This window comes from Musa acuminata, chromosome BXJ2-11, assembly GCF_036884655.1.
Source record: "Musa acuminata AAA Group cultivar baxijiao chromosome BXJ2-11, Cavendish_Baxijiao_AAA, whole genome shotgun sequence".
NCBI lineage: Eukaryota > Viridiplantae > Streptophyta > Magnoliopsida > Zingiberales > Musaceae > Musa > Musa acuminata.
The window spans coordinates 1281972-1308300 of NC_088348.1; the positions used below are offsets into that span (position 1 = coordinate 1281972).

At 41.1% G+C, this 26329-nt stretch overlaps 3 protein-coding genes and 1 long non-coding RNA gene across 4 annotated transcripts; 1 reads left to right on the forward strand and 3 right to left on the reverse strand.

Moving 5' to 3' along the window:
• Positions 1 to 1940: 1940 nt before the first annotated feature.
• LOC135626205 (uncharacterized) lies at positions 1941 to 2596 on the reverse strand. The gene is made up of 2 exons (XR_010492294.1): positions 2398 to 2596; positions 1941 to 2314 (listed from the first exon to the last, which is right to left on the reverse strand). It is a non-coding gene; the product is annotated as an uncharacterized LOC135626205 (long non-coding RNA).
• A 1583-nt stretch (positions 2597 to 4179) lies between these two features.
• Positions 4180 to 5104, reverse strand: LOC103970164 (uncharacterized). The gene has a single exon (XM_009383829.3). It carries the CDS (start codon positions 5038 to 5040, stop codon positions 4474 to 4476), a length of 567 nt encoding a protein of 188 aa, XP_009382104.2. The 5' UTR covers positions 5041 to 5104; the 3' UTR covers positions 4180 to 4473.
• Positions 5105 to 6806: 1702 nt separating this feature from the next.
• On the reverse strand, positions 6807 to 10378 carry LOC135626698 (probable metal-nicotianamine transporter YSL12). Its single transcript, XM_065132213.1, has 6 exons — positions 9991 to 10378; positions 8796 to 8959; positions 8626 to 8723; positions 8413 to 8547; positions 8140 to 8329; positions 6807 to 8049 (listed from the first exon to the last, which is right to left on the reverse strand). Exons 1-6 carry the CDS (start codon positions 10361 to 10363, stop codon positions 6943 to 6945), a joined length of 2067 nt encoding a protein of 688 aa, XP_064988285.1. The 5' UTR covers positions 10364 to 10378; the 3' UTR covers positions 6807 to 6942.
• A 5855-nt stretch (positions 10379 to 16233) lies between these two features.
• On the forward strand, positions 16234 to 19375 carry LOC103970165 (uncharacterized). The gene is made up of 3 exons (XM_009383831.3): positions 16234 to 16847; positions 17354 to 17484; positions 18232 to 19375. Exons 1-3 carry the CDS (start codon positions 16626 to 16628, stop codon positions 18965 to 18967), a joined length of 1089 nt encoding a protein of 362 aa, XP_009382106.2. The 5' UTR covers positions 16234 to 16625; the 3' UTR covers positions 18968 to 19375.
• The last annotated feature ends 6954 nt before the right edge of the window (positions 19376 to 26329 follow it).

The window sequence follows — 26329 nt, forward strand, 5'->3', positions numbered from 1 at the left end:
GAAAAATAGCATGTAGAGCTTGTGAGCTCTGGCATTTAAACTCGTTCAAAGTAAAATGATACGAGAGAATATTCGCACAGACCGTAGTACAACCCAGTCGAAGGGATTCGATAAACTCCGGCATACCTTAGAGTGACATTTAGCAAGCCAGAGATGAATATATATATATATATATATATATATATGCTCCATTATCAAGACTACGCTAGCCTCCACAAAGTCACGGCTTTCGATCTACAAACCGACTACACTAGCTTATCAAGTCAAAGTCTGTGTGTAAATAAATTGAGAGGATCTTTTCATATGGCTCATCGATATTGTCTTCACACGATGACTTCATATGATAAGAAGAGATATACACGAGTCAAGCCACATACGGAGACCATTCGCCTCTCTCTCTCTCTCTCTCTCTCTCTCTCTCTCTCTAGAACTTGAGCTTGAGTCCTTGACATTCACATGAAAAGATTTGGTAGGTTCTACTCTCTTCCTTAAATAAATTTGAAGTGAAAAACTGAGTATAAATCAAAACCAACCAAGATAGCAGTCTACAATTTGGAGGTCCATATTAGATATTGGGTTGTTTGGAGTCGGATCAGATTGATTGCATCACCAATGAATACTTTTACATTTTGGCCTTCCATCATCCGTCTACATTCGAGAAGCCGTTGGCACAGCCGAGAAACGAGACGCCGGCAGGCCACACGGACTTCCGGCAGGAAATCTTCTGCTCCCTCCTCCGAACACCTGCGTTCATGAATCATATGTATCACCTCCAGCAAACACATGCAATACGTGATCACCGTACTCAGTTTCTTCTTCTCCTGAAAGAAGTGATGATGTTATACCCAAGTGAATAATGATCGAAATCGCGTGTTAGTCTTCGCATACCAAGCCCAGCGACTCCTGAGCTCGCTTCCGGCGGTCCGCAGCCGTGAGTGCGAGCGTGAGTTCCTCGGTCGAATAAGGCAGCATATATCGCTCGTTATTTTTTATTTGTGATCAAATTCAATCACAATTAAAAAATAAATTAAGCTAATTTTATAATTGAAGATATAAATAAAAAAAATTTCAATTTTTTAGGGAAAAAATTATAATTTTATTGACAAGACATAAAGAGAAATATAAGATTTATAAAAGGTAGAATTATCAAAAGAATTAAAATAGAATTAGGGAGATGTGTAAGGGTAAAACTATTTTTTAAAAGAACCCTAATCTACATAACCAACTCAGCACATGGCTTGTGATAGTCAATAATACTATCGTCAATAGCAAATAGTCAATAATACTATCGTCAATAGCAAACTATCAACGGTAATCCATTGATATAATACAAGGAACCTTATACCACTTACAAGCATGTGACAAGACGGAATAGATAGAAAATTAGATCGATAATATATACGGATCATCGTAAATAAAAAAATATGGATCTCAGATATTTGATTTTGAAAAACTAAACATAAAAAGTTACATAGAAAAACTTTAATGCTATGATTAAAATTAAATAACAATATATGATATTTATGATGCATACCTTTCGAGACCTTCTAGAAAAAATTTTATTTGATCTATAGGGGGGCACAAATCCGAAAACTACAGTGATATAAAAAAAATATGAAAGATAAATTAGGGATAAAAAAGGATGAGAGAGGAACTTCAAATCTCTCAATAAAATACACCTTAGGAGATGTTTATTTAACAAAAAATATAAAATAAATAATTAAAATTTTTCTCTTATCAATAATCATCTCTTAAAGAACACTATCATAATTAAATTATTTTAAGTGTATCAACGGTGGAAGAGGAGGTGGCAGTCGAACTCTCGAAACCTGGCTTTGCTACGACGTATTGGCACTGATATACGATACCTTGCAGATCTTCAATTCAGTGAGGTGGAAGATTTTCTTCGGACCAAAGGAAAGCAGAAAACAAAGAGCCAATGAATGAAAAATACACCTTATTTATTATTCGATCGACCAAGCAGTTCCCGTGAATCCGGAGACCAATTTCAAAAGATGCTTACCGTTTTCCACTTGCAAACCTGAGTATGTCATTTGGTTAATACTGGAGATAATTGCACCACATCATCCACCATGAATGTTAATGAACAAGTGATTAGAACCATATTAAAACTCTCGTAAAATGCTGTGTGCCGCCAGTATAAGCTCGTGAAATTATTGAAGCATTCTAAGTGTATCCATCTCTACTAAATCCTTGACACCACAAACCTGATAGAGAAGCAGCGAGCAAAATTATCTATCTCTGCAATCCGCTTCCTTGGGTACCCAATCCTGAAAAAAGCCAGGATCATCTCCTGTGATGCCCTTGTTCGATCAGACCAACACAAGGAGACTTTAGGAGGATCAAGAACATCAAAATATGCAGATCGAGACTTACCGACACAACTTTACATGAGATATGATAATAAATCAAGCACAATCTTGTGGTCGATGCATAATTAGGCATCACCAGGTCGATCTCACCCTATGATAAGATCCTGCAGCTAGGTAGCGGAAAAGGCTCTGTAAGATTGCAAATGAAAATTAATTTAGAATCCCCTCATCATTGTAAAACGAAATTAGAGACTAAACAATTGTTTGATATACTTACATAACAAAAGAAATGACAGAAAGCTCATAAGTTTATAAAATCAGTCGGTCGATTTAAACTTCATCAGAAACTGTAGCTGATATCTAACTCACTTCTGCCAGACAACTTGAACAAATCAATGAATAGTCAAGAATATAACAGAGATAATGTTAAGTGCATTTTTATATACTTCAAGTTCACAAACAAAAACTACACTAAAAGGTCAAGGAAGATGATAAACTAATTTTTTTTATATATATCTAGCACCTATTATTGAACAAAAAGAGTCCGAGAATATATTGTTCAAGGATTTAGATGAAGCAGAGAGGTGTTTCGTGTGTGGTATACGAATCATTATATAAGCTGTTATTTTGAAAAGAAAGTCATACAAAATACATGACAAACTAGGAATACTCGATGCATCAAAAAATTGAGCAATTGAGAAACAAAATATCCAAGTGTTGGTACACTGCCTTTTAGCTGGAACAAATCGTCTGTAGAAAACTCCAGAGATGATTCCTCTCAGGATGTGTGCTTTCTACCAAGAGATTGGGATAAAAATCCTTGATTCTTGTGTTCCTTGTATGTTGGAAGTTGCTGCATTTGAGCAAAGGTATTAAAGAAGGAAAGAGAGAAAAGAACATCTGTAGTTAGCTAAGACATCCAAATGTACCTGAGTGCAACATTCTGAAAACCTACTCGGTTAGAAATGCTGAACAAATATATCCACATGATTTGATGAATACATAGGATCTGAAGAATTCCTTCAAATCCTGCATCTTATTGATCCCCAGAATAGTGGCTATTTATCCACCGCAATTTGACCAGAGTATTCCTGAAATTTCCCTTTGAACATGCCAACTAAAAATAGTTAATAAGAACGAACTAACAAAAACATATATTGATTTCTACGAATGCCACTGATGATCATAAACTGGAGCACCAAGAAAAGAAGATACATGGAACATGATAAACAACTGCAAACTCAAGTTAACAAAGGATCTGAGCAAGCTAACACACAATGAAGACTTGAGTTCCAAACAGATTGTTAGTAAGCAAACTAGTAAATCAACATGTTAAATCCCCTTCCACCATTTTTACAAGATCCATTTGAAATTTAATCAGAAGATACGAGGTTCAAGCTACTCAACCGAAATCCCAGATGAATATGTATCACAGCATCTGTCAATTTGGTCCAACAGGTAACAAAGAAAATGCAACAAAACCAAAGTAATACCAGAACTATATAGAAGATTAAACCATCTTACCTGACCAAAGCTAAGCACTTTTCATCGTAGGTAAAAAAACTCAATAGAAAACTATAAATTATATAAGAACAATTCAAATTCTACTTATCATGGAACTTTCTACATGCCTTATGAGGAACAACATAACATGGTGAAGGGTAGTCAGCTTTTCAGTTCCATCGTACCGACAAAAACCTGTCCGACCGAACTAATAGCAAATATTACAATCCCTTTATAGACAATGTGTTAGTCTTCCCATCTCAGACTTCTTATCTATAAAATTCCTCTATAAACTGCACATATTCACAATGTCCATTTGAAGAAAAATTAGCATACCAAAATATGAAATAACTTGAACTGGCTAGAGTTCTTGCAATTGCTAACATAAATAGTCATACAGATGATGCAGCAGGAACAGCAACATTTAAGTAAACACGACATATGATCCTGTTAACAAAAGAGAAAAAAAGTCACACACAAATAGACCAGCTTTTCAAGACAATTCCACAGACGACATTAGAACCAAATTAGCACCGTAAAGTCCACACACATACCCGCTGCAGAAATTATTATTACATATGGCCATCATAACATGTATACGTGTATTGCCCTAATGGCAATTCATAAAACCCTAACCCTAGTTTCCCTCATACCCTTCTTTGACGGACACTGGATCAGCGGGCGGGATCTTGACGTAGCCTGCCTTCTTGGCGCTCCCTTTCACATCCCCTTCCTCGTCGCTGTACCCATCGGAGCCGCAGATCTCGTGACGGTGGGCGACAAGGGACCAGGCCAGGTACATGGTGACGGCGGTGAGGGCGCCGCACCCAACACCGAAGAGGAGGCCGATCACGACCACGAGGATGTCTTTGGCGCGATCTCGGAGGGAGCTGAACCCGAAGGGGGCGGGCTCGGCGGGGGCGACCTCGCGGCGGGGGAGGAGGAGCCCCGGCCGCGGGATCATGGCCGAGCGAGGGTCGGAGTGGAAGGTGGTGCGGACGGGGGTGATGATGCGGTAGACGGAGACGAATCCGTTGGGACGGTTGTTACCGGGGAGGGCAGCGTCGGTAGTGGTGGAGATGGTGTAGGAGATGAAGACAGTGTTGCAAGGGTGGAAGGGGACCCCGGGACGAGCAGCGACGGAGGCAGCGAGGAGGGAGAGGACGAGGAGGAGGAGGGGGAAGGCGGAGCCAGAGGAAGCCATAGCGGGATCAGCGGAGCGAAGGAAGACGGGAAGAATTGGAGTTACCGGTGTGGAATAAGGGAGACCACGAGGTGGCCCATTTTATATACGGCATTGACTTTTTTGGTCCGACGCCGTGTTGTTTGAGGACCAAGTTGGGCCGGCAACGCGGTTTACCGGCCCCGTTCATGTGATTGGACCCTAACGATCAGATTTCTCTGTCACGAGAAATAATGCAAATTTCCACGTTCCAAAAAACAAGAATATATATATATATATATATATATATATATATATATATATATATATATATATATATATAAAGACGATTTTCCTGAGTATTTCCCAACCGATATATTTTTTGCTTTTTTTTCAAATAATACTTTAAATTAAAAAAATCTAAAATACCCCTTAAAATTTTCTACTCAAATATTTTGGCTCATTTTTTACTTGTTTTAGAGTGTTATCGTGTTTTTATTTGACTTGTTTATAGTATCTTTTTAAGTATTATTAAAAAAAATTATAAGTGACAATATATTATGTCTCATTAGTTGTTATTGCTTGTAGACCATTATGACATCATATTTTTAAGTTCATAATTAGTTTTATTAAACTTAAGAGTTCATTTGAATTATTATAAATATTTATTTGAATCATAGTGTATTTTAATTCTATTTGATTCATTTATAACTATTTTTGAATAAATTTTATGATATCTTTCTCGTGGTGGGCAAAACACTACTATACGTCAAAAGCACTCTAAAAACCAAAACATGGTAATAGGGAATATATATATATATATATATATATATATATATATATATATATATATATATATATATATATATATATATATATATATATATATATCTTAAGGGATAGTTTGAGTATTTTATAAGTTAAAGGTAATATTTGAGAAAAAGCAAAATGGGGATAATGAGAGATACCCAAAATATGAATCTATTTTTTTAAAATCACTCTAAAAAAATTGTATTAAAAAAATTTATCATTTTTTTTAAAGAAAATACCCACATTTTTTGTATTTCCCAACAGTACCCCCTCATTTTATTTTTTTCCTGAGTAATACTCTTAATTTAAAAAATACTTAAAGAATCTCAAAAAAATTTCTGTCTATTATAATGTCTTGATGGTATTTTTGACATGTTATATTGTTTTGGCTGACAAATTAATAATAAATCTAAAAATATAATATTATAATTATCTATGAAAAATGAGAAACAAAGAGGTACAATATAATGTCACTTTTTAATAATACATAATAGTATTTTGAGTACCTCAATAAAATATTATAAATACTATTAAAAAGCATCATGAACAAGTCAAATGAAAACACTGTAATAATTAAAATTTTATTAAAATCATAGTTGCTGAAAATACAACAAAATTTTTTTAAGGGATATCTTCGATATTTTTTTAAATTAAAGATACAATGAGAAAAAAAAGGAGGTATCTTTTGAAAAGTACTCAAAATATAAATATTTTAGAAAAATCATCCTTTACTTTTTATCTTAAAAGTTAATGTTTATTGCATCAAATTTTTTATTAATAAAATAAAATTATTCACTTGAAACTTCTTTGTAAAGATAAAGTATATATCCTTAATTATTTAAATATTTAGGCAATCTTAGCAACGAGTAATAAGATTTAGATTCTTAATTAAGCGGGCATATCCAAGTGAAAGAATCTAATCGAAACATAAACCCAACAAGCAATATACCCAAACTATTATCACGTTCTAACAATAGAAAACATTAACGTCGAACAAAAGTAGCATAAACCGTAATTACAAGGCTATTAGTACTTCACGAGGCAAGCAAAACGATGAACACCGAAACCAAAGCAGCTGATGACGTGATATGAATAGATTTGACCGTCTTTGACTTCTTCTCCGCCGACTCCGGACTACGACAACGTGGAGATATATGCATCGACTTTATCGTTCATCGTCCTCGACAGGAACTTCATGCATATCGGCGGCTTCACCTGAGCAAGCGCGAGAACCGCCTGCGGCAGCGTCCATATGCCGTCGCCGCATATCAACCCCGACGCCATCGCCGGAGCAAACGCGTCCGCCTTGGCCTTATTTCTCCTCTCCCACACGTAGAGTATCACGCTCCCGATGAACATGTCGATGGCGAAATAGGAGCCGATGTAGAAGGGGATCGCCATCGCCATCGGAATCGGTATGAACCTCGCCACCTTCTTGCCCGCCAGGTCTCTCGCCAGGTTGATGACGATGGCGAGCGCGAAGAACACGTAGCAGAGGGTTAGGCAGTGCTTCGGCAGCGACGAGAAGCCCTCGACTCCGAGGATGGCCATGTTGCGGTAGATGATGGCGTACGGCGCCGGGTACTGGCTTTCAGGCGTGCCGATGTCCTTGTAGGCATTGAAGAACAACCAGAAGACGCAGGGAGCGATCACGCAGCCCATGCAAGTGCCGATGACTTGGCTCACGAACATTGACCTCGGAGAAGCCAATGTGAGGTATCCGGTCTTGAAGTCTTGCATGAGATCGGATGCAGTGGAGACGATGCTCATCATGACGCCGCAGGCTGCGAGACCTACTAGCACGCCACCATTACCGGCGCCAACCCAAGCTCCGAAGATGAAGATGGCAAGCTTCCCGTAGGTGGAGGCGAGAGACCAGTCCGTGAGGCCGCAGCCGTAGGCGTTGCAGAAGGCAAGGATCGGGGCGATAACATAGGCGACCAACACGAAGTACCACTTGAGCGGATGGAAGATGTGTGGGAGCGTAACAATGGAGACGATGGCGACGGCGACGTAGCCTCCGTATGCTATCCATCTGGGGATCTGATCCTTGAGGAAGACCTCGGTTCGCCTTTCGTCGTCGAACGACAGCGCCGAAGTAGGGCGGTCGTCGTCGGAGACAGGAAGAGTGCCCGCGGGGCGTTTGCGTGCGGCGGTGATGAAAGCGGACGTCGTTCGATGCAGGACCTTGAGAAAGTTATAGAGGCCATCACCAAGGATCATGGCAATGCCGATGAAGACCTGCACAACGAATGAAAAGGAGAGGATAGAAGAAGAGTCATCGTTGATGTGATTCCACAACCCACGAAGAACAGGGGAGAGAGAGTTTACCCTGTAACCTTGCAGTCCATGAAGATTGCTCGGTGGGAGAGTTGCCGAATACCAGTTGCCTTTCTGGTTCTCTATGAGAGGCCACATGACTCCCCATGAAAGGATGGCTCCAAGGAGAACAGACACATTCACCAGATATGGGCAGATCATCCCGACTCCAACATAAGTTGCAGAAAAGTCAAAGAAGAACCTGAAAAGATTCATCAAAGATTAATGAACAATCAATCATATACCACTCCTAAAGCCGAATCCAAGTTAGAGACATCAGGATACTTGTGATCAAAAGCTTGAAGACCAAGCGAAGGGAATGATGCAAATCCACAGCCGTCACCGGCAGTATAAAACCACTGGAAGAATCCCCAAAGGAAGCTGCCAGCAAAGTACTTGCCCAAACTCCGTACTTGTTGCCTGGAACAAGTCAATCATCTCAGCATTCCGGCAATGGACATAAAGATGGAAATTTGTAGGGAATGCTAAGATCTTTACTTGGCTAGCTTTTCACCCTGAGGAGTGTGGAAGCCATTAATGAGGTATGCAGTGGCGGTACCACTTGGATATATCAGCTTGTAGTCGATGACCATTATCTGAAGAGCAAGTTAAACCATTTCAATTGATCACTGTAGTTAGAACAGACTCAGCTCAAGATTCGAACTCACCTTTCTGAGAGGAACAACAGAGAAGAGTCCAAGGAAGCTAACGACAAACATAAATCCAATCATCCATCCAAGACGTGGATCCTTTATGTTCTGCGAGTCATCGTCATCTGTTGCTTGGGCAGCAACCCTTGAACTCATGCCGAAAAGATAGCTTCCGTAGCCCCCTGTTAGAAGGCTTTTTATCATATTATGTTACAGAAAACAAGAAAAAACAGAGCTAAACGAGCAAATTACTGTAAGCAAAGGAATTCGAAATTTTAGTTTGTGCATCGAAAGTATTCAAGCATTCTCATCGTTGTTTCGTGATCCATCGTAATGACAAGAGCGCGGTGTTCATAGTGATCTACACACAACACGATCAAGAGATAAAACTATTTTCATATCTTGATTAGGAAATCATAGTAATCAGAAATATAAATATATATATATATAGCTAAAAACATATAAAGATCTCGACAGTGACAATTCGAAGAAAGGGACAAACGTGGTTGGCCAGAGCGAATTCCCAATGCAACACAGGATCATGGTTTTGTCTGCATCAAAATATCTTCATGTCCAAAATGGCAGTAGCAGACAAGGAAATTACAGCAAGCTACTGTATAGTGTATCATGATGACTCAATAAAAATTGAATTCTGAATCAACATCCATTCAGGACCAAAATTGCAGCTCAAGTACCGGTCTTTACTAAGATTCAGTGCATTGATCACCGGTTTCCTAGAAATCAATAGGCAACCACGGAGAATCCTTATCGAGCTAAGTCATGTTTTCGTCGTTTCATCCCCTCGTCTCTTCTCCAGCCACCTTCTTTACCTGTGAGAGAGATGGAAACACAGAACAGGGAACAAACACCAGAAAGTACAGTAGCCTAGAGTTTGGGATTTGAAAGCATTCTATTGTTTGCGTACGATCTCTTTTCTTTATCAGAGAAAAACATCACCATGTTTATTACTTTATTTTTTCCTTCCTTTTTCCCCTCCTTCCTCTCTGTTTCCAGCTTTATACTTCCATAAATGAAACACCAAAAAAAAAATGAAACTCAACGATCTAACACACCAAAGCTTTGCTATGTGATACACAACATTATGGTTGATTGATACACGAAAACGTCAAGAGGAGCAATAGCAGTGCACAGCAAAAGGAAGGAAAAGAGGGGGGAGAGGAAGGAAGAATCACGTGGGGAGTGGTGGTCATACCGCTGAAGGCGAGGCCATAGGCGGCGACGACGCAGGTCTGGATGACGGTGTTCTCCTGGCGGGTGAAGGGGGTGCGGAGGAGGCCGGTGCTCTCCAGGCCCTTGGTCCAGAGCTTGACGAAGAAGAAGCCGAGGAGGCCGGCGGCGACGTTGAGGGAGGGGATGATGCCGGTGGTCAGGTTCAGCTTCATCACGATCACGCTGAACATCACCGCCAGGAAGAAGCTCACCACGAACGCCCGCACCGTCAGCTGCTCCCGCCACGCCGGCACCCGCTGCCCCTCGAACACCCGCTCTACCGACGTCGCCTCCTCCCCTCCCCCCTTCTCTTCCTTCTCCTGCACCATCACCTCCTCCGTCTCCTCCTTCCCCATGCCGGTTCTCAGTCTAGAGACGTTCGAGACTGTGGTCACGCTGTCTTTAAAGCAAGGAGAGAGAGAGAGAGAGAGAGAGAGTTATTTATGGACAGTGGTGATGAGAGAAGAGAAAGGGAATCGTAACAGCCAGATCACGGGAGCGATGCATGGGATTCGATGCAGATAAACGGAGGTGGTGATCGAGGGAAGGGAAGAAGCTGGCGGAGTTGACAGCTGGCAATAGGCCGACCCTTGGATTTCAATTTGGAATCTGGTCCTGCAGAATCTCAACAAGATTCGCGTTCGTATCGAGTAGCAGATCCCCGAGTCTTAAGGTCAAATCCGGGAGACTCGGTCGAATCTATTATACAATATTTATTTTTATTCATACTAAGTTAAGCATAAATATCATGAAATTAATAAAAACAAATATTTCCCTTTGTAATTTCTCACCTTAATTTCCTATCTGATATCAGTAAATAAAAACAAATATCGGGATTCTATTTATCTAAAATAGACCCTAAAATTAAGATTAAAAACTCCATTTTTACACGTACTTACTCCGTATGATACATAAATAACACATGAATTTGAAGGAGTTCGATTAGTCTCCCACCCTCGGAAGAATCTCTAACAAGCAATTTCACCGGCTCAATATCTCCGTGGTTTAATGCAATTAAAGTTGCAGTTAATGTTTGCCTCATATGTAGCACAAAAACACACACACACACAACAAAAAGAACGCACTATCGATCGACAAATCAATTATGGCTTTGTCGATTGACTTGTGGAAATCCATGTTGAGTCATACAATTTTCTTGATCGATGCTTAGAACCCAAGCTGATGTGTTATGGATTAAAGATGGCGGTTGGAACTCACCTATCTTGCACCCAAAATATCCCAAAAAGGCCGCGGGATCAAAAGACGGTGCATGTGAGAGGTCATTATGTCCACGTATAGGACGATGAGTGAGGAGGTTGATCTCCACCAACTAAACTATTCTAATCTTTAGCCAAGGTCGTATTTCTTCCTAGCAAAATGAATTTTTGGTTGCTGAGAAGAGAGCAATACGAGGACACGAGTATCAGTTAATTTTTGCTGCTAAAACAGGATCATGTTTCTTAACAAAGACGAGAGGGGGAGCAAAGAAGACAAAGTGGCACTGAGATTTCAGAATGCTAAGAGATCACTTGCTCGGAGGAAAACTCTCAAAAATTGACCTCCTACGATCAGTTCAAAAGCTAGCATCAGCTTTTCAACAATAGTGTTGGTTAACTTTTATGTCAGCTTGGTTCAATCCCGAATATAGAAGGTTGCTCACTCGGATGCTTGAGTGGTAGAACCGAGCGTCGGATCAGGTTGAGTTCAAGCCTCGTCTCCCGGGTGCGGATTTCTTTCTTGGCGAGTGGCCTATTTCTTCATTGCGGGATTCTGCACACAGGCCGAGGTCGGGAGGGGGATTTCTTGACTCAACCTCTTCGAAGGTTAAGTTAGAAACGAGTAAAATGCGAGAGAGATGAATGCTCGAAGTCCCCCAGCATTGGTCAGGGGGTAATCTTTTATACCTATGAGGGGGGTCGATCGTACATGGTCCTTTAATGACTGTTAATTCCTCGAAAGGATGGCTTATACCCTGTGGACGAGCACCGACCAACCTGTATAGGTCCCTGCCGTGCGGCGCCGTTCCAAGTTTTCCAGAACGACTCCGTAGTGTTCGGCGCTGAACAACACGGAGGTCGTGTGGTCCCCTCGTTCGGGTCCAAGGTATCACTTCGTGTCGTGTCATCCGAGAGGTCCTTTGTCTGAACTGTGCCATATCAAATAGCTAACCAGACTCACCAATTCATTTGGCTAATGCCGCACTTACATAGAACTTGCACTTGAGTGATGAAAATTTCATATGATTAAACCCCTAGAAAATATAAAGCAGAACGACTAGAAAGTCCTTAGTTACCTTGTCTTCCCCAGACATGGTAACTAAGAAACTCAAGGCATCCGATGCATTCATGGAACTGGAATGCATAATTTTCTCATATCGAATCATGGTGTCTATCTCATGTTCTTTCTGATGCTATTAACATTAGGTTAGAATCCAGGATCTGGATGTTTAAATGGTCCCTTTCCTTTTGGAAGCTACTATCAATGTTTTATCAGGTCACTGAAGCTAATAGTTCTTGTTTGGAGGTGGCCTGTATGGCTGCACTCGCTACTGCCTGCACCATGGACAACCATCCAAAGATCCAGCTAAAAATCTGAAGGTGAGAATGCATTTGGAAGCACCTTGATAGTTTCTTACTTTCTTTTTCTTGAAAACATGCATTTGGTTCTAAAAGGAGACCTTCTTGCTTATTGCAGCAGTATCATCTGAACCACCACTTCAGAATACAAGTTTGTATCATTGCTGAGATGAAATGCATGTGTAGAGTTATTAAGAAATGAGAGAAAAATAAAATTCTGTTTCTTGAACAATTACATATAATTACGATAGAGGATAAATGAGAAAAAAATATTAAAAATGATATGCATATATGCTAGATGTTTTATTTAGAAGAGACGAGTCAATTATTTTTATTCGTGAATAATCATAATCATGTATAGACATGATAGAGGATGAATGAGAAAATAAAAATATAGTGAGTCAATTAGAATTAGTATTGTTAGTGAACAAAAGTATTGTGGCTGGTTAGTCAGCACGGTTAAGTCTGCGGGCCGATGTCAAGAACTTATGATGGATTGAATAGGATGATGAGGTGGCTACGCCTCTTGAACGTCTCTGGCGAGAGTCGGACCGATGGGGTCGGTTGGGCTCTCGTGAGTGGATGTGGGTCACGTCCTTCCGTCCTTGGGGTGGTTGACAGCTCGTCTTCGCGACATGGTCGCTCCCTCGGGAAGGGGTGTTAGTTGACGTTGGTCAGGATCCGGGCTGACGGGTTGCTCTCCTTCTACGCTCCGGATGGCGATTCCTGGGTGGAGACGCTCGCTGCTCGGGGGTTGTCACTTCCATGTAAAAATGGCTTTCGTCGGGTGCTTCCCGACTTTGGCCCATCCGACGAGCAAGTCAGTCAAGTGTTTTTTTTTTCCTCTCTTTTTTTCTCTCTCCTTGGCCGAGTGTCGGACATGAGTTTTTATACCATCGTGTGAGGATTGGTTCCGCCTTGATTCAACGTGGCCGCTGACTTTCATAGGGGTGGAGCGACTTCTCTAATGAGTTGGCGTCTTTAAGGGTGCCTGAGCAGCGTCAGACGACATCGCCCCGAGCTCTCGGGGTAGTCATGTCGCATAGTGTATCGGTACAGAACCTGACGTGGCATGCACCCCGAGGTTCTGATGGCGTATGGCATTGGATTCATCGCTAGTGGCGTTTGACGTCGATGGTGATTCATCCGGAGCCAAAACATGCCCTATCAAGTATCAATAGTAGACTTAGAGAAAATTTCATCAGAAATTATAAACAAAGATTTAATCTTTTTTAATTTTACTAAAGATATTGCATATATTGGATATTCCAATAACTAAGCATCTTTCATGGTAACAAATTTGGTAGGAAAAAAAAATGAAACAATGATTTGAAAAAGAGAGCCAACCATGAGATGCTGATACGAACCTGTCCATGTCGGCATTCAAACCCTCGTTTGCCTTCACATCGGCTAGAACTACTTGTTGCTGCATGGCGTTTCCCATGAACTCACGAGGCTTTGCTTTGGTTTTCTTTCGAGGTTGAGTAGGTTTGGGACTTCGACACTGATACATCAAGAAACAAGTCAAAGTTGTACTACCAATCGACCTAACCATCGGCGGCTGTGTTGGTCTTCGAATTCCTACAAAGTTTGGTATCTGTGCAGCTCTCCGCCACCTGCATTTACCACGTTTTGATCTGTCAAACGAGATCATACATGAAAACGACACACTACCCATAACCTAACCAAGCCAAACTATCTATCTATCTATCTTCCTGTGCTACTTCTCACCAAGGCTGTTAAATTCTTGTTCTGGATTCTGAAGCTACAACATTTTTCTATGTTTGTTCGAGTCAAGACCCTCCCAACCAAAGCAACACATACTTGATTTATATTCCACTGCAAGTGAAAGAACTCTTTAAGCCACTCTGTGGTTGATCCTGACATGAGCTGATCCTTTTCATTGCAGAGCTTCAAATTAAGAATCCCAAACACAATGCAATTTGTGTGGTCAAAATCCCTTTTAATACCGTCTCTTCGATTACGCTTGGTGTATGATGTTATCGCCGGGGGTTTGACAAAGTCCATGCAGCTGTGCCTGGAACGTTTCCTCCGCAATCATCGGTATGACCGAGGCAACACCAACAACTGCTCGAGGATATTTCTACATCATATGAACAAAAGGGGCGTCTGATGATCGTATATTACGATTTAGAGTATATTTCTACATCGAAGCACAGGCTAATTATCTTATCAGACTTGACCAGTAAAGAACAAACCAACACAGACGTACCTATCAATCCAGTGGAGATTTTTCTTGGCATCATCTTTAATGAGTTTGGCACCTCAAAAGGTGAGTGCATTGACTTATTTTATGAGCGAAGTGCTTCATTACCAAAGACAAAAAAAGTGAACTTTAGTTGCTTTTTCTTTACAGCACTCACGTTGCTATCATGGTCCCTCATCATTCTTTTACAGCAGCAAAGGGATCCTTACCAGTCTGATGCTGAAACATTTCTTATCGCATGGAAGCTTTATCTGTCTCCAACATCATTGTTCTGTGTTTAGGAACCTACGCATGAAGTTGTGTCTTTCTCCAACGAAGGGGGCCTTACCAGTCTGATGCTGACACAAGCACTAGCAAAACTGTGGTTAGGAGCCCAAGCATATCGTGGTCTGATTGGCTTTGTGTCTCCTAATTCAACATCAACGCTCTCTCTTCTTCAACCCCTTGTTCTGTGTTTCAGAATACTGATTCCAGAGAAAGCAAGTGCAGAAAGGAGAAAAAAACATTATGCTGGATTTATTCCTTGACATACGGCATGAGAATAATAAAAACACACCAACCAAATGGCAGTTGGCAGACTAACATTGATTTTGATGATGTCCCAACTATTTTCTGTGGGATGCATGAATTCTTCTTTCTTCTCTCTCTCTCTCTCTCTCTTTCTCTCTCTCTCTCTCTTTTAGTCATCATAATCTTTTGAGGGTAGTTTTGAACAGTGTGGTCTCTGATGTTATCTCATTCCATCTCAGGCTCCGCAAGAGGGGAGGGACCCATCCAAGTCTGCCAATGGGCAACTGCTTCCTTTGACATGGTCCTGACGGTAAGATGTTGCCAGTGTGACTTCGTCACTTCGGTGGAGAAAAATGTGGGTTAGGTAGCCATCACCAGCAAACAAAAAGATACGTCGTCCAATAATTGCAGTCGAGTGTTCTGCCACCATCTCTACCTTCTGCTTCTCTATCCCCTAAAATTTCAAGCAATAAAGATCTTTTTTTTTTACGTTGTAATTATTCTCAAACGTACCACTATCCCCACCAGCTCACACGCTTACCCGCCTAGTAGACCCCACGGTGGTCCCATTCTGTCCCCCAATCAACATACTGGTATGCGCGGCCGTTCTTTGTTCTGCGCTCGCATAGCAGAAATGCGTTTCCGATTCACGGCCCGACACTTCGTCCACCTACGCGGTCTCTTTGCCCTGATGCGTCGGACCCACACGTCGGGTCACGCGGACGTGGGAGGAGGAGAAGCTTTGTGGTACGACACCGTGGGATCCGAAAGCATTTGTTGGGAAACGGCAAAGCTTCGAGAGAGCATAGCCTGAGGTCGGGCCGAGTAAAATCTAATTCACCACTGGCGTGACTCCACGTGTCTCGTGCTTCCCGCAGCCGAGTCAAAGCCCATGTGAGCTTTACGAAGCCGACGTCCTTCTTCCTCCCTTCTTCTTCTCGCGTCGACCCTCCTCTCCTCTTTCCTCGCCGAGGTTCCGGATTTTGACGCCCCCGAATCGCGCCTCGGGCCATCGATTCGGTGATTTTTATCGGCGTTTCCATCAAATCCTCGTCAAACACCAGTTCCCGAGCTCCATATCCGCTGATCTAGGGTTTTTGCTGGGGGAATTCCCCGGAATTTGGATTCCATCTGGGATAGTTTGGTTCCTCCTGCGAAGATCTAGAGGGCGTTGAAGAGATCGCTTCCGTGTTGATCGATTGAGAATGGGAGGGGTTTGGTGAAGAAAAGCTCCCATTTTTGTGGGCGTTTGAAGAGTTCTCGGGGTTTCTTGTTCACAGGGGAGGTTGATCGAAGCCTTCGGAGATGCAGATCCGGAGGAGCTCACAACTCTTCTCGGATGGTTTTCTGGATGGGGCCGTCTCCCGCTCTCGAGAGAACGGCACGATTGCCACCATCCCCGCGTCCTCGTCCGTGTCATCCTTCTCTTCGTCTTCTTCCGATTCCCCCCCGAAAGTTAATTATATTGAGCACCGGGTGTCAAAGATGGATACACTTCCTGGCGTTGCCATAAAGTACGGTGTCGAGGTAATCGGAATCGAGTTTTTAGCCTTGTTTAGTCATTCCCCCCTCTTATTTTGGTTCCGGTTCTTCATTTGAGGTATATCTAACTTGGTCACCTTCGAAAATATATAGAAAGTGATAAAAGAAAGGTCCGATCTTGTGATGATTTGGCTCTGTGTATATTGTGGCTGTTAGATTTTAGATTTACTTGCTATTAATTAACATATGTTTTATCATTTTTCCATTTTGTAGATAGGAACTGAAATAGAAATAAACAACATAAACATAAGCGGGTCAATGAAAAGAGAAGAAATTGATTGGTGATCTGCTTATGTAGGGAAAACTTGGTCAAACTCAATAGACAGCTAAACGAAAATTCTTTCCAAAGAAAAATGTCGCGTGTATGTGCACGCACACACACACAAAAGTAATTTTGGTCATTAAAAAATTTAATTGTTTGTATTATGGAACATATATTTATCTTATGTTGCAACTGATGTGTGAAAAAAAATCTGTTTTTGATGTTTTAGGTCGAAGACGTCAAACGGTTGAATGGCTTGACGACAGATATCCAGATGTTTGCTCATAAATCATTGCAGATTCCCCTGCCAGGAAGGCATCCCCCATCGACTCGTTCCACTAATGGTTCAGCTGCTAATGGGTATTTCTTTCCTCATGCCTTTTATATGTTGCACTTGTTTTCTGCTTGTTCTAATCAGCAGAAGATGATTGCTACTTCAAGTCGGTATTTAGCATGGTCAACAGATTTGTCACATAATTTACTTGTTATGTATGGCATGCTTTGGGAAGCCTTTAGATTGTGTGATAAGCATCATAGAAGAAAGGAACATAATGTATCATGGATTTAGGTCATGTTTCAGATGAGTTGCCGTTGGAGAGCTTACAATAATAATTGATCTTTGAACCAATGATAAATTTTACCAAATTCATTGTCAAGGTTTTTAGTAAACATACCCATTTATGGAAGTGATCTTGTAGCAAGGATGGTTGACTTTGTAGTGGCAATGGATCTACGAAGCACAACTTTCCAGATTTCTTTGTTAAGCAACTAATGTGTGTGTGTGTGTGTGTGTATATATATATATATATATATACATATACATATATATGTATATATGTATATATATATATATATATACATATATATATAGTTTATTGTAATCCTTTTTCCCCCTTTTCTTCACTCAAATCTTAGAATTTGTGAACCGTTGTGCTTGAGCAATTTTAAGCATTGTGTTCTACAGCATGCTATTTGGTGTATTCCATCTAAGGATAGCTTGTTTACAAATAAGTTTTTATCAGATGCATGTGTAAAGAATCATCTTTTAAATTTTTTGACTTGTGAAACATTATATTGATTGTGTGTTTTCTCTTATTATGATGGAAGGTTTTCCAAAGAACATACTCCACCCCGTCATCCTAGTAATGGAGTTTTGGATTTGTTGCAATCACTCAAGCTGAAAACTCCTTCGACTAAGGTTTCCCCAGCAATGAACAACTTACGGTCATACTATGGTCTGACACAATTTGAAAAGGATCCAGTTCTTGAGGGAACAGAGATGGCAGTGTACAGAATAGGTGATTGCTGCTTGGCTGATGAAATATTGCCCACAGAGGCACCATTTTCTGATTCACTTATAGGTCAGCATCAGAAATCTAGAAGTTTGGTCAATGGGTTTTCACTGGAAAATGGCAAGACTGCCCAGGAAAAGACTATTTTAGATACTGCAGAGAACAATGAGATCGAGAAAGCTGTCCGAAGGCGTCAAAAGAATGATTCAGTCCCATCTTTGGGCACCCCAGAATTGTTGTTGGAGGATAACAACAGTGGGTTTTCGGGAAGAAAAGGAAAAGGTCTGTCAATGAGACCAAAACTGGGAAGCCGGACTGATGTGGATATGGTTCACCCAAACGCTACTCCTAATGGAGACTCCTTCATGACCAATGGGTCTGTTTTTGTCAGGAAATCATCCAGCACATCAAGCTTGCAGGAGTCCGAAAACAGTTCCTCCATATGGCCAACTAGCAAGTGGACTCTGAATCCTGAGGTTCTTGCAAGGCCATTGTTTGATGGCTTGCCGAAGCCTATAAATGTGTGGAAGAACAAAGCTGCTCTTGATTAGCCACCTATTTTAAAGTTTACCTCCAGACTTTCTGTGCATCTTTTCTCTACTCTGGAAATTCTTGCAATTCACCGGTCGAGGCAGGCCTTCGATTAAAGGCCTTTGCAGTACTCGTAATACCTAGATGATAAAAGAGGTTTATGAAATAGGTTGAATAATGCAAACAAATTGCAGTCGTTGAGGTTTCTTCTTGTGTTCGGTATTGGAGCTTGAGTAGCTGGAGTTCTTTTTGGTTGTCCTCGTTGCCATTCATATACTGTTTGCTAAATTATAGCCACAGCTATTCTTTTGTACATACCCACATATTTAGAGAAAGAAGACCAAATGTTGTATGTTTCTCTTTGCCAACATTGATACCAAAGAGACAATTATTTGTGGATTGAAGGGTTGTGCGTTGGTTTTCTTTGATGTTCTTCCTCAAATGTGGTTATACTGATGTCTCCAATGGCTCTCCATATCATATTTTTGGAGTCATTCTCAACGACTGTCATGTGAGCCAAGTTATGTTTCAATTTTATTTTAATCATGTTTACTACAGCCAAGTTTTATATTTAATAATCTTTTTACATTGCTTCGTTTGTAAAAGGTTCGACTTTGAGCACCAACACACTCTCACTTATTCGGTTGCCTCCAGGTCATTTTTCACTCGTCCGCTCGCATTTACGATCAGATATTAAAATACATCCTTAACATAAATTACTACGAATTAAGCATCGGAGGGATCGGGTCAGAAAATCTCTTCCGACCTCAGTCTTTGTGCAGGTGGTATCTCGGACAACCCTACACATATGGGTCCGGACCATGTTGGACTGACCAAGGTATCAACAATATTTTCTCTCATCATTTTAGCACTAGAAGAAGGGCTCGATATAGTAAGAACGTCCATCCGCCAACCTTCTTAATGAACGCTCGAGTCAGAAGGCTTTGTCCTCGACCCATAATACTTTTACTCAAGGGGGGGCATCAATCATCCTTTTCACGCACGCTCGTCCCCATCGATATGTTCTTGAATCTCACATAACAAGTGCATATGCTAATGAGCATGATACAACTCGTCACTTCACTTTTCCTCTAGTTATCCCAACAAGCAACGCCACCAATTCGATTGCAGTCACCGATTCAATCGCCATCGGCACCGGTGCCCATCGAGGTTCCCTCACTCGACGTGGTGTCGACATCCGAGGAGCGCCTGAGGCTCGTCAAACCACCAGTCGACGGGGCACTTCGCTCCCTAACCGTGGAATTCAGTAGACCACACTACCACTCTTCCCTACTAGAACCTAAGACCTTGTTGGTAGATTCGACGAAGGATTCCTTATGGATCCAACTACGATAGATGGACTAATGCTTAGACGAGATACAATGAGAGTTTCAACAATCCAAAGGGAAAGCGTTGGTTGACCCCACATTGGGTCGGTCGCCATTCACTAAGAAAATCTAAAATCTAGGAGGAATCGATTTCAACGAACTTTCACCTCCAATCATTGGAGCCATTCAATGGCAGTGTCGACCTGATGGAGCATATCACAGCTTTTTATACCCAAATGTCATTGTATAGTACTTTGAACGCTCTTATGTGCCACACTTTCTCAACCATGTTAAGAGACCTAACATGAGACCGGTACACTCGCCTAAAGTTGCTTTCCATTCCATTGGTTCTTTTTCCTAGCTCACGAGAGAGTTTGAACTTTACTACCTTGAGAACGTGCGCTCGAGACTATGAGCAGCAACACTTCTCAAACTCAAGCAAGGGGAGGAGGAAATGCTTGTAGATGTCATCACTCGATTCAGTAATGAAATCTGAGATGTGGTGGATGCTCATTTGTTGCTCGTAATGGAAACATTCATGATGGGGTTCAAGCTCTCTCGTCTCTTCTGGTCATTGGTGGAGACCACCGGTGATGATACCAAAGGTACTTTAGAGGACCAATCAAGATACTATCATCGAGGCAAGGCAATGGTCTCTAGTAAGTATAAGGAGTCATGTAATAAGCCGAAGTAAAAGCGACCATAATCCACCCTGGCCATGAGGTCACCAAGGCAAATAAGGAATGAATGACATAAGACCTTGATCTACCGAGATAGAGACTAATTGAATGGACAAGCCTGACGATGCAGTAAGGATTAAGTCGAGTAGGCAGACTCGACTACTCAAGAAAGACCAACACCTCACAAGACAAGACAACGATCACCTTTAGCTCTTAGCGAGGCATCACTTGGCCTCTTCTAGTTGCCTCGTCAGCTTAGCTCCTCGAGCGTCTGCCTTTGTGATAAGCATTGGGGCTCCCCTCTTCCTCTTCAACCTCTATACTTCCTTGCGAAGATTATCGATCATGAGGGACTATTGATGAATGAAAGAGTCAACGTCTCAAATGCAAATGAAAAGGGTCATGACATAATGGTGATGCTATAAGTCAAAATACGAAGGGGTACCTCGGAAAGTGTAAAAGAAACTCATTACAACGAGAGGCACAAGATAAAAGAATGCTTGAGACACGTAGTTGGAAAAACCTAACCCGCATAAGAAGAAACTTGTCACGGCGGGAGGCACAAGACAAAATGTGCCTGAGGCGCATGTGCCGAAAAAACCTGACCCACATAAGAAGAAACCCGCTATGGCGGAAGGCATAAGATAAAATGTGCCATTAGCACATGTGTTAGGAAAACCCGACCTATATAAGAAGAAATCCACCATAGTGGAGACACAAGATAAAATGTGTCTTAGGCGCATGAGTCGAGAAAATCCAACCTACATCAGGAGAAATCTGCCATGATGGAGGAACAACGCAAAATATGCATGAGGTGTGTGAGTCGATAAAACCTAACCCATATGAGGAGAAATTCGTTACAGTGGAGGCACTTGGAAAAATATACAAGAGGCACGTGAGTCGAAAAAACTCGACCCATGTGAGGAGAAATCCACTATGACGGAGGCACAAAGTAAAACATGCATAAGGTGCAAGAGTCGGGAAAACTTGACCGCCGTGAGGAGAAATCCATCATGGCAAAGGCATAAGATAAAATGTACCCGAGGCACATGAGTCCGAAAAACCCTACCCACATGAGGAGAAATCTATCATGACGAAGGCATAAGGCAAAATATACCTGAGATGCATTAGTAAAAAAAAACCCAACCTACATAAGGAGAAATTCGTCAAGATGGAGGCACAAGAAAAAATATACCTATGGAGTGCGAGTTGAAAAAATCCAGCCCACTTAAGGAGAAATCAACCACGACGAAGGCATAAGATAAAATATGTCTGAGGTGTATAAATAGGAAAAATCCAACCCACGTGAGGAGAAATCCATCATGGCAGAACCATAAGACAAAATGTGTCTATGGTGTGTGAGTCTAGAAAACCCGACCTGTGTGAGGAGAAATTTACCATAGCAAAGGCACAAGGCAAAATATATTTGAGGCGCATGAGTCGGGAAAACCTAACCCGTGTGAGAAGAAATCCATTATGATAAAAGCACAAGGCAAGATATGCTCGAGGTGTGTGAGTCGAGAAACCTGACCCGCGTGAGGAGAAATCTGCTATGGTGAAGGTATAAGACAAAATGTACATGAGGTGCATGTGTTGGAAAACCCGACCCATGTAAGGAGAAATATGTCATGGCGAAGGCACAAGGCAAAATGTATCCGAGGCATATGAGTCGAGAAAACCTGACCTACGTGAGGAGAAATCAACTACGATGGGGGCATAAGATAAAATGTGCTTGAGGCATATGAGTCGAGAAAACCCGACATGTATGAGAAATCCGTCATGACGAAAGTGTAGGGCAAAATGTGCCCGATGCATATGAGTCGGGAAAACTCGACCCACATAAGGAGATCTGTCATAGTGGAGGCACAAGATAAAATATGCCCAAGGTGCATGAATTGAGAAACTTGACCCACGTAAAGAGATCCGCTACGACGAAGGTATAAAACAAAATGTGCTTGAGGCTCATGAGTTGAAAAAACCCAACACGCATAAAGCAATCTGCCACGATAGAGTCAAAAAGCTAAATGTGCCCGAAATGTGAGCCAGGAAAACCTGGCTCTCGTAAAGTAATCCGCCATGATGAAGATACAAGGCAAAATATGTTTAAGGCATGAGTTAAAAAATTATAACTCATGTAAGCAGATCCGCTACGATGGAGGCATAAGGCAAAATATGCCCGAGGCATGTGAGTTGGGAAAACCTGACCCGCGTAAAGAGATTCGTCATGGTGGAGACACAAAGAAAAATATACTTGAGTCACATGAGTCGGGAAAACTTGACCCATGTAAGGAGATCCACCATGCTGGAGACACAAGGTAAAGTATACCTAAGGTGCGTGAGTTAGAAAAACTCAACCTATATAAGAAGATTCATCATGACGGAAACACAAGACAAAATATGTCTGATAACGTGACTCGGGATAACTCGACCCACAGAAAAAAAATTCTCCACGACAGATGTATAGGACAAAATGTTCTCGAGGTACCGCTCTGCATCTACATCGGCACCAACGCAATTGTCGAGTAGTGTCGACACAGATGCATAGCATCGACATTTGCATCATCCTATTTTTCCTCTCTCTTTGCCTCACTTCTGATCGTTGCTTTCCCTTTTCATCCACAGTAACCACCTGCAGCCCCCAAAAGTGCTATCATCCGCCAATATTATTTTCATACTTCCATCGGTAAAACCGATAACGTTAGGATAAATGGAGTTAGATGTTTCACCTCCATAACTATAGGAATTTTAATGTAAATTTTTGAAGTCTAGAAACTAAGATATTAAAGAGGTCTAACTAGAAAGGATAATATATCTATTTTTATAAATATAGAATAGTCTTATATCATTACGATAACAAAGAGAAATCATAATGTCCCAACTATTTAACGACATACATGTTGAGTTTTTCATTTGCAATCATAAGTAAGAAAAATCAAAAGCAATGACCCACCACGATAGATGATTTGCTGCCTCGAGAGGGATTATGATGACAGCTAGTTTAGACACTTTTAAAAGGAGAAAAATAACAGAAATAAAAGGCATCATCGCTTTTTTTTACTTTTGTTCTGCGATCAATTATGAGACCTACGAAACATAGACATTTTTAAGTCCAACGATATCCATAATGGTGTAATTGTCATGTGGTCAACAGAGGAAAGCGAAAGGGGTACAGCCATTCCCAGAAACACACACACACATCATACATCGAGAGAAACCCCGACATTAATTCATCCAAAAAGATTGAACCAAAAGCAACTGCCGAGCACCAATTCTCTCAGACAAATTTGTCTTCAGTCTATTTCCGGATAAAAAGTCCACGCTTCTCCTACACGAAGAAAAGGTTTTTTGTCAGCAACCTCACAAGCAAGCAGAGAGCCAAAACCTACAAATCTCTTAGAATCACAATCACACAGTGGTTGATCATATGGTTCTTCGGGCTTTACAAAAGAAGAGGCATCTGATGAACACCAAACACCTGGTAATAAAAATGCACAATATTTGACTGCGCAATTAGCCAAAACTGGAAGACTGATAATTTATTGTTTTAGTTTTGTCCGTTACACAATTTCCTCAAGATGGCAGTGGAATAAACTACAACAGCTGGTGATCGTCACTATTCCTCCAAGATGGTATAGTATAGAACTTCTAGATAGAAAGAAGAGATGAGAATTAGCAAGATATATTACACTGCTAATCATCCTGCGACTCACAGGGGAAAATGAGTAAACCTGTAAGTTTCAGCTGGAACCTCCTCAGTGAAAAGGGCCATCAAAATTACAACTGTTCCACTATGTGCAAATTATCAGCATTCTATGCGGACTGCACCGCCGACGGTTGAAACGAACTTGGGCTTTTTGTTAACCTGTTCCAGGCACTGGATGATATCGCCAACCTGAAAGTCATCACAATCCTGAATGACCAGTCCACATTCGTTACCCTTACTGACAGCTTCCACATCCTGCTGCTCCCGTTTTAATGATGCACATGAACCCTCAAAAACGATTTCCCCACTCCTCAACAACCTCATCGTTGAAGACTTGATGAAGCGACCATCAACCACACGACATCCAGCAATTTTGACGTCTGGACCCTTGGACTTGCTCCTTCCCTTGAGCTCGAAGATGCTCAGCACTTCAGCTTCTCCAGCGACCTTAGTCTCAAAAGTGCCTGGTGCCTTATCAATAATGTACTTTCCGATTTCCTCCAGGAGATGGTATATAACCCGATGCAGGCATATCTAACAAATAAGAGAAAATCAGTCCACATTATAAATATTATCTAATTTAGAAGTAGATGTGGATGAGGCCTTGAGCTCCTGTATTAACAGATCAAATTTGGAAAGAATCAAGTAAAATTTCTTGTTTGATCTTGGGAACAAATAAAACAAGCATCATAAAGGGAAAATTGTTACAAGTTTCAACACAGTCACCACTGAGAAATTACAAAATTTTAAAGTATCCCATTACGAAACTGTACCAGCAGCAGCATATTCTTGAAGCCAAAAGATAAAACTCCCAATAGTCCCAATCATAGATAAGAATTTCCTACAGTGAACTAAGGGTAATTGTAATGCCCTTAATATATATTTTATTATTCCAACTCAGCATACAGTGAACTAAGGGTAATTGTAATGCCCTTAATATATATTTTATTATTCCAACTCAGCATACAGTGAACTAAGGGTAATTGTAATGCCCTTAATATATATTTTATTATTCCAACTCAGCATAAGAACAAAATCACACTGGGAAACATCTCTAGAAACAGACTAGCAGATGAAATTCTATATAGTTGCCTCAGTGGCATCAGTCTTTTGCACATCTCATAATGGTTGTGATTGGAATCCTTACCCTACCAAAAATGCAACACACTTCCACAATGCCCTTATGTTTAAGTCAGATTAGACACCAGAATCTGAGAGATTGAATGCAAGCCTGTAAACTTATAAATGCGAAGACCTAGTTTTAGGATATACGGCTGAACCATGTTTGGTATAATTGGAAACTGTAAGATGCGTTCATTGATCTCTCTTGACTAACACCATTGCATTACACACTTTGCAAACTTGACATACATTCAACCGTCAACCTGTATACTACCATGGTGCCAGAAGACCAGAACTGCTTTATCCAATGATGTTTGATACATGCAAGCACAAGCATTATGTGCTTGCATTTACACACATGTAATCATGTATGTCGAAATATACATACGCATGTATGTACGTTTATTATGTACCAGCTTATAGCACATGTTAAGCCAAAGCATAAACTACAATAAGTCACATGTTAGTAAAGCATTTTACCAAACTGATTCATACAAAATCATAGGTCTGGATGCTAAAGAAGATTGTATTGCTAGAAGGATTATGGAA

Excerpts from the sequence above, each read along its gene's own strand:
- LOC103970165 (XM_009383831.3), top strand. The coding sequence starts at position 16,626 with ATGCAGATCCGGAGGAGCTCACAACTCTTCTCGGATGGTTTTCTGGAT. Across the intron at positions 16,848-17,353 it reads CCATAAAGTACGGTGTCGAG|GTCGAAGACGTCAAACGGTT; the intron begins GTAATCGGAATC and ends TTGATGTTTTAG. Across the intron at positions 17,485-18,231 it reads AATGGTTCAGCTGCTAATGG|GTTTTCCAAAGAACATACTC; the intron begins GTATTTCTTTCC and ends TTATGATGGAAG.
- LOC135626698 (XM_065132213.1), bottom strand. The coding sequence starts at position 10,363 with ATGGGGAAGGAGGAGACGGAGGAGGTGATGGTGCAGGAGAAGGAAGAG. Across the intron at positions 8,724-8,795 it reads CTGTTGTTCCTCTCAGAAAG|ATAATGGTCATCGACTACAA; the intron begins GTGAGTTCGAAT and ends CTTGCTCTTCAG. Across the intron at positions 8,548-8,625 it reads CAGGGTGAAAAGCTAGCCAA|GCAACAAGTACGGAGTTTGG; the intron begins GTAAAGATCTTA and ends GACTTGTTCCAG.
- LOC103970164 (XM_009383829.3), bottom strand. The coding sequence starts at position 5,040 with ATGGCTTCCTCTGGCTCCGCCTTCCCCCTCCTCCTCCTCGTCCTCTCC.